Raw genomic sequence first — 19,362 nt, forward strand, 5'->3', positions numbered from 1 at the left:
AAAAAAAAAAAAAAAAAAAAAAAAAAAAAAGACTAGGAACAGCACACTAGAAACCTCATAAATAAAATGAATCCATAATTGTCCTCAAAGACTGGCTCAGCCCAGACAACCTAGCTTTAGTATATGCTGAGTTATTTGGGGTATCTCTTGCCCCTACCTATCTGCTGGGCTTAACTTGTTTATGCACGTAAATGTAATAAGTATACAACTATTGAAAATAAGTCTTGGTGAGAGACTGTCATCACGCCTGCTTCACACTCCTCTTTGTGACTGCTTGCCTCTGTCATTTATGGTTTGTTTGTTTTGTTTTGTTTTGTTTTGTTTTAATTGCAAGCACATTTTGAAGCATTCTGAATGTCAGGGAAAAGTCTGACTTGATGCAACTTCTAAAAACCAGAAGAGGCCACACTTCCCCCAGGAAGCAAGGGCTCTCTACAATGGACTAGCCCAGCCGGCCCTACAGAGTAGCCAGGATTGCTTAGAGAATCACGTCTCAGCTTTTTTTCCCCCTCTCCAAAGCAAAGAAATGGATGTGCATTGATGTAATTTAGTACCTTAGAGACGCGGACAAATTAGTGTAGAACATTATCACTAGTTAATTATGAATGACCGATTAATCAACCTAATCTAATATTCCACATTATGTTGATGTTATTAAAGTGCATCATGAAAATGACAGATAGTCTTCATTTGCTTTCTTTGGCCAAATGTACACTCTGCATTCATGATGTCAAAAAAAAAGTTTGCCAGCTTTAATATTAGAGAGTTAAATAATTTAAAAGAATGTTTACCTGCACTCTGGCTTCTGTGAGGTTGATTTTCATAGCTAGCTCTTCTCTGGTGAAGACATCTGGATAGTGGGTTTGGGCAAAGACTGCCTCCAGAGCTTCCAGCTGATTAAAAGAGGAAGGTTTATTGATAAGAGGCTATGGAACAAGGACAGAAATAGGGGCTAAGGCAAAGGATGATGAGGTATAACAGTGGGTTGCTGTAAGAGCTGGAGAACCTATTAGAAGCAACTCCTTTGGTGCAAAGACAAGGTCCCCAGCTCAAACAAAGGAAATAATGGTGGGGAAGGAGTTATTACAAAATACCAGACTGTACCTAAAAATTCAATCACTTAGAAATGCAGAAAAAAGCCTCACTAATAATAGCTTACATATGTAGAGTGGGGGAGGGCAGGGAAAGGGTTACAAAGCACTCTCACATCCATTATCTCTTAGAGAAAATAGTATAGTGGGAAGGAGTATAGTAATGTAGAAACAATATAGTGCAGTGGAAAGAACATTGACTTTGGAGTCAAAGGGCTTAAGTTCAAACCCTTGCCCTAATATTTACTACTTAAAGGTAGGGGTTGAGGGCTGAATTCAGGCTATACAAAGACCTAATTTTAGAAAATATGATGGTTTGCTTCTTATTTCACAGGCTCATGTGAATATCTTCTTAAAACCCAGTGGCTGAGCAGAGATTGTGGAATTCAAAGCAGTAACCTCTCTGGCCTCAGTTTCCTCCTCTGCCAAATAAGGAGACTGGGCTACTTGGTCTCTACTACAAGGCCTCTACTTAGCCTCAGTCTCTTTTAGCTCTAAATTCTTGATCCTATAATCCTATGATTATTGGACTGGAAGCCTGAAGATCTGAGTTGCAGCCTTGCCTCTGACACTAACTAGCTGTGTGACCTTGGACAAGTCTCTTCACTTCTCTGGGACTCATTTTCCTCATTTATAAAAACAATGGGTTGGACCAGATGATTTCTAAGGCTCCTTCCACCACTAATATGCCTTTTTAAAGGTGCTAAGAAGCAAATAGCATATTACTGTTTCTAAGGAGAAACTTGAACTTTGGAAAGGTAATGGGACTTTACTCATAGTTATATAGCTAGTAAGCAATGGAGCCAAGGCTCAAACCCATTTAAAATCTAATGATCTTTCCAGCACTTAAGAATATGCCTGGTGTATGGTGGGTGATTATTTAGTGTATGTTGACTGATATTTTTACTAGTTTCACTCTGACAAGGATAAGTAATTTTTAAAGTACTGTTGAATTTTTCTTTAAAATTCATATGAATTTAAAATCCAAGGGAAGCTTGTTGTGTGATGAATGCAGTTTACCATATTTTTAACACTTAGAAGGAGAAGAAAAACCATTTGCTGAAGCCTAAACACTACTAATGATCTCTCACATCTCTTCTGTTCTAGTATACTATGAATCTAAAGCCATCCAAAATCTCTTTTGAATACTTGGATTTCTTTTCTACTTACCCCCAGGAGATTAGCAAGTCTGTTCAAATGACCTTTTTTAAAAAAAAGTGTGCTTAGTGGAGAAAGCGGTAAACTAGGAAAGAAAAGACCTAGTCACTAGCATACCAAACTAATCGTAGGACCTTAGGCAAGTCACAGCCTCCCCAGAAATCAATTTCTTCCTATATCAAATTGGAAAATAGCACCTGCAGTGACTTCTACCTTGGGATTTTGAGGGGAACAAATGAGATAGCGCATATGAAAGCACTTTGAGATTGACAAAGTATCATACAAATGTAAGAAGTCACCATCATTATTGTTACAACATAGGTCCATGCTGCCTGGAAAGTAAAAAACCACTAATGAATACTTTCTTTATGGCCACCAAAAAACCCTAAATAGATTCCAGCCAACAATGAAAATGGTTCAAGGAAATGAAAAATTAGATTAGCCACATTAGCTCATCTAATTTTCCATTTTATCTTTGACCAATACAATAATTTTTCTTTATATCTTTGTTAGGGTAGAAAAGACAGTGAGAACCTGGTCAAAAGACTCCTCTAATTAAGGAAATGGCACAAGGTACCTGCTGAAGAGTGAAAGTCGTCCTATTCCGACGTTGTTTTCTCCGTAAAAACCCATCATCAAAATCACCTGTGGAATGGTTGCCAAAGGGTGCAGTGCCTACTGAGAACAGAGAGGATCCAAATTACAAGGAGAGCACCCAATTTCAAAACATGGGCCATAGGGGTTGAAGGGAGTTAGGGTAAAATCATAGAGCATGTCCAAATCTCACTGGCCTTTCCCAAGTTCTACTCCTCAGCATGTACGGAAATTATATATTTTTCTTATTCAAAGAGTTATTCTACCCTAGGACTAATTGTTTCTATCTCAATTACACCATGAAGGGATTTGTATTACCAAACTTCGGGAGGTCCATTTATTGGGAAGCTGCTTTGTATTATACTTGTTTATGTACTTGTCATATCTCTCTACCTCTTGAAGACTGTAAGTTTCTTCAATGCAGGGACAATGTCATATTTCTTCTTTGTACCCCTAATGCCTTGAACAAGTAGGAACTCAAAAATACTCATTGGATTGTTATTGGATTGGTGTCTAACTTACAAATGAAATTGAATTTGGAATGGAGGCAAGAGCTCTCTGGTACTTCCATCTTGTAACACATCTGGCAAATACCAAGACTCCAGTTCCCAGGTCTCTCACAGCATCTGAGCATTTAAGCTATCCCTAAATAATTGCTCATCTATTCTAAGGACAATTTCTTGTTTTATCATGCCTCTGTATGTGGCAGGTTTAAAGATAAGAAAACTAATTTTTAAAAAATCCTCAGAATTACAGTGATATTTCTCTTTGAATATCAACATGCTTCCAGGATGAAAATTTATGAATGAATATTATTTACAATTGGTTAAAACGCATCTGTCACACCCTAACGGCTCTGTTACAATAATAACAGTTAGCAAAAGAACTGTTAGGACAATGGAATCGGTGAACAAAATATAGCGTAAGATGGGGGCTCTTCTTTAATGAAGCAGCCAGCTTCAAGTAAAGACATGGGTAGTAATTGTTCTGAGCTTCCCCTCAAAAGGAAGAGGTTTGGTTTTGTTTTCCTTTCTAAAGTATGGAAAGCTCCCAACGAGTTGGGGCCAAACACGGATCCAATGTGCCTGCAGACTACTTTCCAAATGTGTACTGTTTATTTGTTAGTCCATGGTGGCTCCTTAAGAAAACAGGTAAGGACTTCTGCATTTACCAAAGTATTTTTCACTTGGCACCCTGGGTTATTATTATTAGGATCGCTAAATATTAACTATCAGGGACCTAACAGCCAAATTGCATGGACAACACAATTCAGGGGCACCACACATCAAACAAGAAAGTAGTTAAATCTTAGATGTGATAAAAGCTTTACATTTTCCTTATTTCATCAGTTATAGTAGACCCTATGCTAGCCCACAATGTATTTTGACATAGTACTCCCCTGACTTCTATTTACATGTTACTGCATATTCAAATTCTTCTTTAAAACAGCAAGCTAATTTACAAACATTTCTCCCCCTGGCTCATTCAAAACTTAAAAAGCAAAGCCTCATATCTTCATTACAGTACAGGGAGCAAAACAAATGTGAGGTATTTATGGTTCAGGGAGTCAAATAATTTCTTGAATCAGTAAGCAATAATGATAATCAAAGTTTCCAAAGAGTGTGAAAAAATGGGGAAGTGGGGCAACTTATCCACAATCCTGGGACTTATTTTTCTGAAGAAATGTGTTTAGAATGAATAATATGAATGTACCTAAATTCATGCATGATTATGAAATAATAGCTCTCATTTATATCCCACTTTGAGATTTACAAACACCACACCAAGGATGTCTTCTGAACTAAAACACAGCATATCAACTTTTACCCTAAAAAGATTTCATGAGAGATAAAAGGTTATTAACACTCCAAATGCTGGTGGTCCTTTTATAGTCAGTCTCTGGCCCAGGGTAACCACAGTACTTTTTCCCCACACTAACTTAAACCAAAATAAAAAGCTCCATTTTGTAACATTAACAAAGGAATAAGTTTGCATAAAAGTGGAAAATGATTTTAAAAGATCTATCCTTCTATACCATGGTTCAATTTTGTTCAACTTAACAAACACCTAAAAAATAACAAGCTGTCCTGGATCAGAATTGGCAGGGGAGCAGAAGGAGAAGTGGAGCTGATGACAGGAAGAGGGACATCAACAAAACCCATGTCTTTTCTTTCATCCAGAAAAAGGAACAGTGCAACCAGTTAACCAGCCAGCTAGGGACTCTCTTCAATGTAGCATCTGTCTTCACTATAAGTTTATGGGGCTTTGTCAAGAAGTAAGACAAAGTTGGCATTGAAATGGGCAAAATAGGAAATATGTATAGTTTTCCATCTTGGGACATAAAGGAATTCAGCACTCACTGTTTGCCAGGGACTCGTACACTCTTCAGTTTTCACCAGAATACTAGGTTAGGAGTTTGTAATTGTTCCAAGTCTAGGCAGGTGCTTAAGAGCAGAACAAGGCACATCTGGTCAGCCACTCAGTTAAATACAAATCTTCCCCCTGTGTCTTTACCATATATTTTTCTGGGCACAATGACTTGTCTTTATTTCTTTGAGAAGCCAACATAACTTAGCAGGCAAATATGTGTCATTATAAAAGGCATGTACACATGTATGCTCCACAGGATATGCTGTACACATCCCAAAGCGGGAATGTTATTAAAGTTCGTCTTGCTCTAATAATCTCTGGCTTGCTGAGATGGAAAGCCGCTAAGTTAACTTCAATCTAACAAAACCAATGTACGCAGAAGCCACTAGTGCAGCAGTTCCATATGAAAAAATAACAAAAAAGTGTGACCATTTTCCCTCTGAAACCTTAGTGGATTAGTGACTAGTCTTCTTTACTGTTCGTTCTATTCTCTATGTCCCTTTAGCTCTTCCCTTTCCAAGAGTAATATCAAACAGTTGGTTAGATAACATTCTCATCTCATGCATTTTCTACACCATTTGAAAAATAATAATAACCATGTTGCAGAAAGTGTGGTTCAGGTTATTGAAGCTTTAACAACTTTGAAAGAAGTTGTGAAAATGACTCAACCCTTAGAATGATAGAGCTTCTTTTTACCACTTACTTCACAGGACTGCTGCAAGGAAAGTATTTTATAAGTTGAAAAGTGCTATGTAAACATGAGTTATTATTCATAATAAAGAAAATAATAAAAAGCCTTCACTTTTGCATGATCATATTTGATCATAATAATTCGATGATATCATGATATTTATATGATACATATGATATTTGATCATTTCCCTTCATTCAGTTAAAGGCCTGAAAGAAGTCTTCAAATGAGACATACCCCTCCAAAAAAATGCTCATATTGCTAGAGGAACACTGAATTTGACTGGACATACATACATACACTTGGGCAGGGTCTCAGCAGGGTGTTTACAAACACGTACTGATACCACACAAACGCATCTTCTGTTTCCAGGACCTTAAAAGGCAAACAGGCCAGGCATCTGGAGATGACAACTCACCTCCATCTCTTTAAAGGTGGAGTAGGGGAAAGTTGCCAGCACTGAACAGTAGCTTCTTGAGAGACTTACCAGTAAAGCCCTTAAACCACTATAAGTATCTGGGAAGCCACTGTCCACATTCTGTTGAAGGTGACAGAAGTTGAGAAGGAACGCTTTGCATATTTCCTATAACATTTCAGGGAAGGGATAGTAGGCCAAGCTGGACATTGTGCAGTCCTAGCCATCTGGACTGTTCTCAAATAGTTTAAAAGAAAAGACAGAAAGATGAAAGAAAGACAGAAAGAAAGACAGAAAGAAAGACAGAAAGAAAGACAGAAAGAAAGACAGAAAGAAAGAAAGAAAGAAAGAAAGAAAGAAAGAAAGAAAGAAAGAAAGCCTCTTTTTCACACACACACACCTCTCAAATTAAGGGCTTACCTACGGTGAGGGGGAGGAGGAGTGGTGCTAGAGGGTATTTTCACCTGTTCATGGTTTGTCCAGGGATCAGCACCCACAGTGGAAACTGACCAAGTTCAAGTCCTTGCCTTGCCTTCTTTCTCTGCCCCATGGCCTCAACCCCACACACTCAATCAGATGATTATAAATTCGCAGCACAAAAGCTACAAAAAGCTTTGGAACCCCATACAACCTCTCCCCAACTCCTCTGCCTTAATCATTTTACAGACTGTTGGTAAAATAACATTAAAGATTTATGCTGCCCCTTTGGCTTGGGGAGGAGCCTGGGCGGGTTTAGAAAGTCCCCCGATTAGAGGCGTGACACCAACATCTGTGCAGCGAGGGGGGAATAGGCTTTTCCTCCATAGCCTGGGGGCTGAACTGTGGGCTGTCTCCGCAGAGGGGAAGCAGGTGGCAAAATGTCACTCCGAGGGGGAAAAAAAGAGAACGAGGAAAAGAAGAAGAGGGAAAGAGTAAAGGAAGGAGGAGAGGTAGAAAAGGATGAGCAGCAAGGAAGGAAGGAGGGAGAGAGGGAAAGAAAGAAAGAAAGAAAGAAAGAAAGAAAGAAAGAAAGAAAGAAAGAAAGAAAGAAAGAAAGAAAGAAAGAAAGGAAGGAAGGAAGGAAGGAAGGAAGGAAGGAAGGAAGGAAGGAAGGAGAAAGAGTTTGGCACCACAAACCCAAGAAACACCTGAACAGCTAGCAAAAACTCAAAAATGACCCAACGGACTCTATTCCAATTCTCTGGCCCTTTCTCAACCTCTCACTATGACTTCTCTAGTGATTTCTCTTAAGGCCTGGGATCTTACAAGCAAATTAGCCCTGCTGCCCCACCACGACCCCTCCCCTCCAAAAAAAAAAATGCACACTCCAGAAACGTATCCTCTCACGTTCCCCTCCAGCCCCACAAAGTTGAGTTTTTGGCTTTCACGCGGTCCGAACCGACAACACTCACCCTCTAACTGCGGAGGACAGTGGAAATAAAACATTGCAAACTGGGAAGCAGGTTCGGGCTGGGGTCCAGGGCTGCAAGGCAAACAACAGAGGTATTTTCTTTCCTATACTTCTTTTCTGCCTCCCCGCCTCCTTGCTCTGCCCCACCCCCGCCCCCGCCCCCTTTCAGGCTGAAGGTGGAAGGTTCAAGTCAAACCCCAAACTGTACCACTTTTCTGTGACACCCCTGAGAGGGGCTGGAGGCACTCTGGTTTCAGGAGGTAAAAAGGGAAATTCTCCCTACGTTCTCCAGCCCATGCAGGGTCGTTGTGTCCCATTGATGATACATAGTTACCTTTTTCTGCCCCCTCCCCCGAATTGCAAACTTGAAGATTATCCACTTAACGGAATTTGTCTATGCATTCATCCTTCTGAGTGAGTCCAAGAGAATGGACGCTTTCTTTCTTTCATCTGTACATCTAACTCCCTAGGCAAACATCTCCAACCGAAAGTTCCTCCTCTCCTCCCCTCCCCCCTCCCCCGACTCCCGCGAGGGAGGGCAGAGACAGACACACAGTCTTCAGTGGGGGCGGACAAAACCAAGAGACACACACCAAGACCTAACAGTATTATCTCTTCTAAACTAATAGGAGCAGACAGCAGCGGGGAAGAATGTCCTTTCCTTTCCTTCCTCATACTGTGGCTCTCTTCATTGCCAACGGTGTCGAGATACATCCTGGAAATCCGGTTCCATTTGACAGGAGGTTTCTGTTAAGTAACTAGTATTAAATGCATGTGAGGGGGGTAAAAAAGAGAGAAAATAAAAATGAGGCGTCCCATACCTAATGCGAGTAGAAACGAAAGCACCAGTCGGACATCTAGGCAGCGTAAGGAGCTGGGAATTGCCGGCTGCAGTCACAGAAGGACTCTACAGAGTTCGGGAAGTGGCCAGATGTCTTTATATCTGTCTACAGCATGATCTGCCTCTCAGCACTTGCCTTTATAATCTCACGCATAATTGGCCTTAATCTGATTATTTCCAGCGCTGTCTACAGTGAGTAACTTGGATAGGTCTATTGGGCCTTACAAATGGCCCACGTGGTGTTAAAAAAAAAAATCCGTCATTTCTCAGCAAACATCAGGAATGTTGGTTGTTTTTCAACACCCCCCCCCCCATCACAAACCAGAAACAAACAAAAAAATTATTCTATAAACATTTCTATTTCTCCTTGCTCCCTCGGTCCTCTGTTCAGTTCCCTTAGACTGAAACCTTATTTAAGAGGTTGGGAGGAGGGAGGGAGATAGATATATATTTATATAGAGATTTTTTTTTTCGGTACTTGCTCTTGTGGCGAAGGCCCAGCGGCTCCGGGATTGGAAATTGACAAAGCGCCGGTAATTGCCCGCCGGATGGGTTTTGGGGGGACGCTTTGCACACGACTTCCCTTTCCAAGCGATCGTACAAAACGAAAGTTTGATTTTGTTCTCAGCAAGGGGTCCCTGGATTTATGCTCGCTTCCAGTCTGCAAATGATATGCGGTGGGACCCTTCGCAATTACTTTTAAAATGCATCCGAGGCAGACACTCAGCGGAGAGAGACCGCCCTTCCCTCTGCCTGGGTGAAAATTAAACTCTAAAGTACCGAGCTGAAATTTTCAAGTCAGGGGCGCGGGATTGGATCAAATCACATAAACTGCAAAAAAAAGCAAGTCTAATGGCGTATAATTGGTTCTGTAATAGCATTACACAAGGATAATAGCCTGTTATGGCCCCCTGCACTATTAAGTGCTTCCCTGGCGGAAAGCCTTTATGATATTAAAGGGGGAATATAATGATATTTTGGTTATTAAATGCGTGTAATTAATTTATGCACCACTGAAAATAAAGTTGGTATTATGACCCACTCAAGATGCATCAGAAGATGCAAGTCAGACAACTGTTGATAAGTTCTGGTGTCTATGTTTCGTCTAGACTACTGATTTTATTTTGGGACAATTGCTTCTTGGACAGACTACACAAATTGAATATTTTATAAACATTATAATGTTCTGTGCAGCAACCGAATAAAGGCGAAGGAGCCCCGCAAGGTCTCGGAATCCTGGCGCGATCTTAAAGACACAGTATTTGGAACAAAAGAAATCGCGTGTCCTACACCTATGTCTTTTTCTGGGATCGTGGGGAGGGAGACTGCTAAGCAGTTGTTTGCTGCTTTGACACACACCATGGGCCCTGGGAAATAAGAACTCGTGGGAAGGTGCCGTTTGATTTAAGACCATTTGATGGGGTTTCGGATCGAGGCGCGCCCTCAGTGAAGGAAACAAACTCGACTCGACCTGAGGAAAGGTTGGCTCGGCTGCTCGGAAGAAACAGTTTAAACTCTTCTCCGGTCGGAAATTGGGTAGGTGGAGTGGCGTGTGAGTGCCACATTCCGGGAGATTTCAAGCAGTGGGGGCGAAGATGGGACCTCCTTCATTAATCTTTCCTTAAGATGAACTTACATTTAGTCAAGTCGACATACTGGAGAGAGGGCTGAGGAGCACACAAAGGTTTGGGCCACAAGCGAGTGACTTAACTTCCAGGCTTCCTAGTTCCTGGTGAATGGGCCCTCGAAGCGTTCTTCCGAGGTCTGTCTTCTTCCCCCACCAAAAGAAATAGCTGAGGAAAGATTCCACCGTCCCTCTTAAACTCCAGGGACTGGACCCGTTCAGTAGGGGCTCTTATAACCAAAAGCCTAAATCCCTCCACCCTACACAGCATAGGAGAGGGGGTGAAATGAACACCTGATCACTACAACCTTTAATAAAATAGTCCAAACCTCATTATAGCGCTCTTGGGGCTTGTTCATCTTACTGGGGTAGGCGTGGGTGAAAGACAGAGTTGCACTTTCTCTAGCTTACAGCTGGGCGATTTAGTCCAGGAATCTGAACTGAAGACTCAGATGCTTATATAACAAGGCTAAGCGCTCCAAGTCCTCGCTTTAAGAGATGCACGCTAAATATGTGGACATAAATTACTAAGACCTTCATTAATTCCCTTTTCTGAGCGACAGGTTCGCTCCAAGTAACCGGGGCTAGTGGGCAGCTAAATGAGAGAGCTGAACGGTAGTATTTCTACCATTAGTATTCTACCATTAGTAGGTAGTATTTCTCAACCCCTGACTTACACTTCAAAGTCTGTTTAATGTTACTGAACTGAAGGTAGATTGGGCGTCATTAAAAGTTATCCCCAGAAGTCTTCCTCTAAGTGCTCCATCAACAGCATTCCCAGGGTAAGATGGTTCAGTACCCTGGACAGAGCCACCCGTCTTTTCCCTTTTACTTCGCTGTCCTAAGTCCTTGTGCTGAGTCGCAGAAAAGGGGGCACAGACAGATTCCTGGAGCACTTTGCATAACTTCTTAGAGGGATTAGTTAAACTCGTAGACATTATATCATACGTTGATCCAAGTTCCTCTTTTTTCCCCCTTCTCCCTTTTGGGAAAGTTATCTGGTAACGGAAGCTGAACCTTACACTCCGTATTTAATCTTTGCCTTTGTATTGTAATATCAAAGTCCCAGTACCTGCTGAAAACGGGTACTTCCAGAAAATTCTTCTTAGTCTAGTTTCTGACGTTTTTGAGGAAACCAAAGACTTTTCCCCCCAAGCAGCTCTGAGCTTTCCCTTTCAAGGGAAACGGACAACCCAAGTGTATGTGTCCTCACTCATTTCCCTTTAGGATCAACAAATCTTTCACTTAAAACAGACCATAACTGAAAGGCTCAGAATCTGTTTCCCCTGTAGTCGCTGGCACCTGTACATCATCCCCACTCCCCTGGCGAAACCCGCTAAGGTGGGTAATCATTTCTTCTGAATCTTCAAGTTGAATTCACCTCCTATTAGGGGCAGGATGTGAAAAGGATGAAACTAGAGGCAGAAAACGACATAAAAGTTTAATTTCCTCTCTCTGGCTTTACAAACATTCAGGACCCAACACAAAATCCGATCAGTATTTTCTCTACCTGGCCACAAAAAGGGGGTGCTGGTAACTAAAAGGTTATTTTTCCTTTATTCATCTGCAATAAAATGTATTTTCCAATTAGTCAAATTTGCCGATTTGTCCCGCTTGGACACTCTTATAATTTATAACATAAAAGTGTACTTTCTTTATCTAAAGACCAAGGTGACTGCTTTTAATTTTCTCTAACCTCTTTACACTTGATGTTCACCAGACTCATCATGTTAATTGGCTTCATATACGGATCATCAGTTTAATGAAGAAATAAATCCTTTGTTGCTTTATGCCCCTCTGTTTTAACAGTGATTGCTTTAATGAAGAATGTGACGTGTTCCCAAATCAAAACTGCAGGAGACATTAGAGAATGGGATTTTTAATACTATGGGTGAAATGCTTATTTAAAGTTAAAACCATGAAAATGTAGTATTCCATCAGATTCTCAAACCCCCCCCCAGTTATAATGGGAAGCACCATCCAATTCTCTAGAGCCAGCAAAGAGAAAAGAGACTGTACTCTATTCTTCAGTGTACTTTATGCATCTGAAAGATCAAAGGTAATTATTGTATTTAATATAGAATGTCTTGTTAGCATCTTCAAATTCCCATCAGGAATCATCCGCTAGCTAATAAATAGGACTGCATGATTTCATCTTCTACCTAACATATCAGAGAGATAAGAGGGAAAATTGGCAGAGAGGGAAGCATAATTCAACTTCCAGGGTTGTTTACTTGGAATTTCCAATTTGGGGTGACTTTTTACAGAACAGGCCTAATTAGAGAAGACACCTGCAAATCCAAAGACCTAGGGCATAAAAGGGAAAGTATTAGCACTGTGCCAGTAACAGGCTACAGCAGCAGACTTATAAGGACCTAAATAAATGTAGTCAGAGGTTGGTGATATGAGTTATGTATTTCTAATATCAACTAATAGGGGAGTATTCTTAATTTCTGTAATGGATATTTGATTTTTCTAATTTTAGTCTTGCTTCACAAATGAAAAAAAAAACATTAAAAAAAGTAATAAAAGCAGCCCCAAAAAGGGGGTGTGACTCCTGGAAAAATCTTTAATTTTAAGTCTCTCCTTGTCTTTTGGTTGAATTAAAAGTCATTTTAAATTGTTACCTTAAAAGTTTTCTGTACTGAGACAGACACCAAATCTTTAGAAAATTAAAGGAATTCAAAGCTCAGGTTTGTTGTTTCAAACACTATTTCCTTAGTGACATTTACTTCTAAACTTACATTTAATTTTTAAGAATTTTGAAGCCTTTGTAAATATCTTAGCCACCCAAATAAGTACACAAATGCTAAACTTACTTAGCATCTCAATTCTCTGGAATGGAGTGATCAAAAGAGATTTTCACCAAGCTCCCTAAGAACATGTTTGACAGGCAATTTCAGGGCATAGAGGGAGGGATGATTTTATTCTTATAACACTGTGGCTAAAGTAAATATAATACACCAATTGGTCATTGAAGTTTAGAGGGGGATATCACTACTGAATTCCTTATAAAGTATTCTGGAAGGGCTCAGGTAATTTATCATTATATACTATAGTATTAATAATTTAATAACAATGCCTTATATTTGAATAAGGCTTTATAGTTTATAAATCACTTTCACATACATTATCTCTTGATCCCCAAGACAACTTTATGGGGTAGGAAGACTATGTATCATTATCCCAATTTTATAGACCAGGGAACTAAGAGTCAAAGATAACATATCTAGGAAGTGGAAGATTCACTTCAAGAACATAAGTCTCTTGAATTCTTTGTTTTTGTGGTGCTTTTTTTTATTTTTTAAAGGTCACTCTCCAAAATGTACAACATACACATATTGTATACATGTGCACAATTATATGTCACTATTTTGTAGTTTGGGAAATTTCTAATTACAGCTCTGATTAGTTAGCCAAATAGGAGGAGGTCCAAAGTGGCTAACTGGAATTCCAGATAAGCAAAGGACTTCTGAATGGAAATATATGTGTATTTGTGTATGTATGTATTATGTAGATAGATAATTATGTATCTATAGATATAAATATCTATGGATATAGATATCAGGGGATGAATTCACTCTTTATTACTAGGGAAACTCCATATATTTCATTATTTTTATTACCATGTCAAGTCAATGATGGCTTATTAAATGCAGGCCAGCTTTAAATGATTTTATCTGCTACTTCCTAAATAGTACACATTTGAACATATGAAGTGTCTCCAGCAGGCCACATGAGCTTGGCTCTTTAATAAGTTGAGAAATCTACATAAGTCTACATAATTCCATGTAGAGCTTATAACTACACTAGCACCTTACAATAACTAATCCTGTCTGCTGATTCCTTGGTAGAGGACTGTGATACAGCTAGCTGAGTGCTGTGATAAACTCCTTTTGGCCCTTTAATAACACCATTGATATCACCACTGTCACCCTGCCTCCCTACCAAATGGGCTCCAAGGATATATGTCTAGAGCTGAAAGGGACCTTAGAGATTATCTACTATAATTCTCTCAGTTTTAGATGAGAAAACAGGCTCAGAGAGTTTACATGGCTAGCCCAAAGTGACATAGGTATCAAGGCTTGGGTTCAAACCTCAGTCTTCTGACTTCAAGTCAAGAGCTTTTTCCTGTACATGTTGCCACCTTTTACTAAATCCCATATGATGAATCCTTTTTCTACTTAATTCCATTTTGTAACCAATGATGTTACAAGGTGACTTTTCAAGGCATTCCCTCCTCACATTCCAGATAAGAATTATGCTAACAATTAGCAAGAGATAATGATTATTGGTTCAAATTTTACCATCATTCATACTAAACTGCCTGAATATGAGAGCTTTTCATAACAGATATATACCAAAACTAGTACAGGAACAATATAGCTGTTATACTCAGAATGGTATAGTAGGAAGAATGCTTTACATGATTCCAGACACCTTGACTCTAATCCCACCTCTGACACTAGCTATGTGAATCTGAGAAAGTCATTTTACCACTCTGAGCCTCAGTTTCCCCATCCATAAAATGAGAACAATTACTCATACTTCTTCCTTCACAGGGTTGTTGTGAGAAAAGCACTTTGTAAATTTCCAAGCACTTCATAAATATAAGATGTCATTTACCTACAGGAAGCACAGACCAAGTTAACTGGACTTAGGCAAATACCTTTACTAGATGTTTTCCCTCTTTAATTGGAAGAATATCAAGACTCAGTTCAAATGCCACCACCTGCAAGAGGCCTTTCCTGATTCCCCCCAGTTGTTAATGCCCTCTTCCAAAAAATTGCTTTATATTTATTATTATTTGCCTACCTATTTACATGTTGTTTCCTGCCCTCCTCTCTCCACTGGAATGTAAGCTCCATGAGGGGAGTCAGGGATATGCTCATTTTTGCCCTTGTATTCCCAATACCCAGCACAGTTCTGGGCACATGATAAGCAGATAATAAAATCTTGTTGTTGAAATGAATACTAGGTAATCATAGTTTTTTGGTGTTGATTTTCAAATGAGACAGGGGACAATCGTCCTAAGAAGTCTTGGATGTGATGAAACAACAAGGACCACGAGACAAATTTTCTCTGCACACTAAAAATTTAAATTAATTCACTAACTAGCCTCTGGAAAGTATCATGAAGTGCTTTAAAGGGTGGATCCTTTAAAAGGTGCTTAGTCCACCACTGGTGCTCGATAAATATTAAATAATAAAACAAGTGTTCCTTCTGAAATGAATATTGGAGGAGTGATATTAGCTTGCTGCATGAATTATTAGTTGGCAATACTAAAGCTATTCACTTACTAAGAGAGCCAGATTGTGTACTAGGCAAGATTGCCCTTGCCACCTCTGGGAACATCCCTGCTGCTCCCTCTACCTGGTACACCTTCCTCCCTGCTCTCCAACCACTCCAGTTCTGTGTGTCCTTTCAAGGCCCAGCCCAAGTCACATGTCCTCCCTAAACCATGCTAAACCCCAGTCATCTCTTCCTCTTTTGAATCCCCAGAGAACTTACTGTTTCTAATCACTCATCAAGCACTCAGCATAGATTGCCTGGAATTGTTATTTAACAACCTCATGGGCATATGGATTGTTGCCCAAATGAAACTGCTAAGCTGTCAGATTGCTAAAAATTAAGGGTGGAGCTTATGTCTCACACTTCAGTAAGCACAAGGTTAGGCAAATGGTAGGAATTTGACAGTCTTTTACAATATGATGTATGCAAAATGGTAACTCAATAAAGATGATCAATCCACAAGCATTTGTTAAACACCCATGTCAGGCACTGTGCAAGGTGCTGGAGATATGAAAACAAAAAAAAATAGTGCTTGCCCTCAAGGAGCTTATCTTCTAAAGGCAGGTTGCCTTCTAATGGAAACATCACATATATAGTTTATATTCAAACATACAAAGCAGAACTAAAAACAAACCAAAAAAAAAACCTTATAAGGCAAGGCAGTAGAAGCTGGGAGGACCAGTGACAGCTTTCTGCAGAAGGCAGTATATCAGCTGAGTCATGAAAGAATCCAGGGACTCTAGGAGACAGAGATGAAGATGGAAAATATTCCAGGCATGGGGGACTAACAGTGCAAATGCATAGAGAAGAGACAAAGTTTCTTGTGCAAGGAATAGCAAAAAAGCAATAATGGTAGTACTGTAGAGTTTATGGGAAGTAATTATAATAAAGCTGGAAAAGGAGAGTGGGTACTAGTTGGGAAGAATTTTAAATACCAAACAGAAGAGTTTATCTCTTCTGTTAGAGCCAGTGGAGAATTTGTTGAATAAGAAGTAGGGGGAGGTGATATGGTCAGACTTATAATTTTGGCAAATCACTTTAATTGCATATATGGTTGAATGACCAGACCCCAAAATGATCCATGATTAATGGATCAATGTTAACCTAGAAAGAAGTTACTAGAGTGATTCCCTAGGCTCTGTCTTTGGCCTTGCTCTATTCATTATTTTTATCATTTAGTCAAATAAAGGATATATGTGTTAAATTTGTGACATAAAACTGGGAGGGATGACTAATACATTGGATTACAGATCTGGAATTCAAAATATCCGGACAGGTTAAATTATGAGCCAAATCTGATCAGGTGAAGTTTGATAGACATAAGTGAAAAATCCTACTTTGGGGTCTAACGAATCAACTGCACATGTCCAGCATAAATGAGGCATGCTGAAGAATGGGGATCCATCCAACTTGGTTTAAACCTTCTTTGATTTCTCCTGATATTTTGAGGGTACCAGTGGAACACTCTGATTGTCCACCTGTCATCCCTATTTTTTGTCATGTTACCTCCTCCTCTTCTCTTCCTGTCATACAATTTCTTAAAGACATCTTTTACAAGCCTGTTCTTCTTCAGAGTTCTTCACATATTATAAGTTGCAGGCTGCTCATATCCACCTTACACCTCTCCATTTCCCCCTTTGTGATAGTGACTTTTAATTTTTGGAGGAATTTATATTTCATGTCTCAGTTTTTTATCATCATAATTTTCATATATTATGTTATATAGCAACACTGGTAGAATGTTGGTACTGAGAAGGTGAGCCTTTGCTTTTATGAGAAACTTGGGATCAATAAAGAAGTTTTGCCATTTCCTAAAGACAATGAAGTCCAATCTCTTCATCTTCCTCCTTCTCCTGTTCAACTCTGGACTCAACTGTCTTCCCTGATATACATATTTATGGACAAACAATCCAAATGCATGTTGAAATCTGGGCAAAGACATTCTTCATTTACCTTGTCTTTCCTATATGGATGGACAGGCCAAACACCTTTGAATCAGATTGCAGATCTTTCCTAGAAGGCTCTACGATTTTCTGATGCTTGATCAATCAGCACATCATACACCAACAGGAACACCTGAAGGACCTCACTTTCCATAGGGAATCCTTCTTTAACCTGAACTTTGTGTTGGATCTCTTATACTATGGGGTCAGATACCTCTGGTGAGCACACATCTCACATTGTTTTATGGCTCTACTAATGCTTATTATCAGAGGGCCTTTGAATGGTCTTATTTCTACTATTATGTGCTTCAAGAAATGTTGGTTGATTTTGATGTATAAATGGACACACCTTGGAAAAGAACTTGCAAGGCAATGTTTTGTTCTACTGAATCAAAAGGGTTTTTTTTTTGTTTTTTATAATCAACAAGCAATAAGTGCAATGGAACCTTATGTTCTCTACATATTTCAGTTAATTACACAATTGTAAAGATGTAGTCCTCTGTTGAACATTGCTTGAGAAAGCCTGCTTGATCCCTATGAATATCCTCATTAAGGACTCCCTTAGTTTATGGATAGATAACTCTCATACCTTGTATAGATGGGAGAGTAGGTATATATCTTGGTCCTTATCATTATTCCCTCAGTCACCTCATTTTTTTTTCATTATAATTAAGATCTGAGTTTTTTCTTCAACTTTGGCATTTTCCTCTACTTTAGTTATCTTGTATATCAGTCCCTTATTGCTTCCACAATTGTGTTGCCTTCAAGACAGATCTCCATATTCCCTTGTTCACAACCTGCTACTTTCCCCATCTTTGTTCTCTTCAGTGCCAATTCTATCCTTTCTATAAGCACATCCAGACTCCACTGTTAGGGTACAAGTGTGGTGGTCCAAGGAGAAAATAGTTTGTCGTAATAATTTTTGCAAATATTTTCCATTTTTCTTCTGTTTATCATCTCGCTTCCATCATCCTTGAATGCTCTTGGGATGACTTTACTTAGTTGGATGTCTTGCCAAGCTTTTTTTATATTGGTTTTACCCTCCACTGTTTCTGCTTTATGAAATGAGATTGCTCATAATCATCCATTATCCTTCAAAAGATTTTACAAACACATTTATATTCTAAACCTTCATTGCCTTTGCCAAATTTCCCTCTCTGTTTGGCAAATGAGTCAGATGTTTGCTGACTAAGATATTTTCTGGGCTCTTTGGGGCTCCAATTAGTTTACATTGCTTAAACTTCTAGATAGAACTATTAGAGCTGGTGTCAATTCCTGCTGTCCCTTTGCCATTTTTATTTTCAATACTTAATTATATAATTCAGGGTTAAGTTGTTTCACTTGAATATTATTATTCTCTCCTCATTTTTACTAATTCTGATCTTAGTTCTGGTAAGTCAATGGTCTAACAGCACACAGATAGATGACTCAGGGATAAATCTCACATTAATAATAATTTTTTTTCTGTCTGTTAGAATAGTATCTATTTTGTTTTTCGTGGTTTTATTTAGTGTTTTCCAGGTTTTGTGCCAATTCTTTTTCATGAAAAAAGGGTTTGTGATAGAAACACGAAACTTTTATGCACAAGTCTTTGACCTCTCTCATTCCCTCTTCCTGAACTATGCTTTCCCATATATTTCTCCCCATTCTCAACATTTACCAGCTTTACCTTGAAGTCATCAAGTATCAGAGTGTTTGCTGATATAATTTGGAGGTTCTTAACAAGTCCTTCACAGAATTTCCCACCACTTCACCCGTAGCAACCGTGTTGGTACATTTGTTGTTATTCCATCATTTTCAGGCATGGCCAATTCTCAGTGACCCCATTGGGGTTTTCTTGGCAAAGATACAGGGTTTGCCATTTCATTCTCAAGCATGTTGGTATATAAGGTGCAATTATTTTCATGCTGATCTTTTTACAAATAACTGTCATTAGTACTGTAATACATAATG

The 19,362-nt window shown here is 39.2% G+C and overlaps 1 protein-coding gene across 1 annotated transcript in view; it reads right to left on the minus strand.

Moving 5' to 3' along the window:
- The window catches only part of DRGX (dorsal root ganglia homeobox), a 44,318-nt gene extending 36,574 nt beyond the window's left edge, over nt 1–7,744 (minus strand). The window contains exons 1-3 of the mRNA XM_027857687.1: nt 7,711–7,744; nt 2,827–2,924; nt 792–893 (exon numbers count right to left, since the gene is read on the minus strand). Of these exons, the coding sequence (XP_027713488.1) occupies nt 792–893; nt 2,827–2,924; nt 7,711–7,744 (234 nt within the window). The remainder of the gene's footprint in view (nt 1–791; nt 894–2,826; nt 2,925–7,710) is intronic.
- Nucleotides 7,745–19,362: the final 11,618 nt, after the last annotated feature.

This window comes from Vombatus ursinus, unplaced genomic scaffold (genome assembly GCF_900497805.2).
Source record: "Vombatus ursinus unplaced genomic scaffold, bare-nosed wombat genome assembly UNPS02000749.1, whole genome shotgun sequence".
NCBI classification, from domain to species: domain Eukaryota; kingdom Metazoa; phylum Chordata; class Mammalia; order Diprotodontia; family Vombatidae; genus Vombatus; species Vombatus ursinus.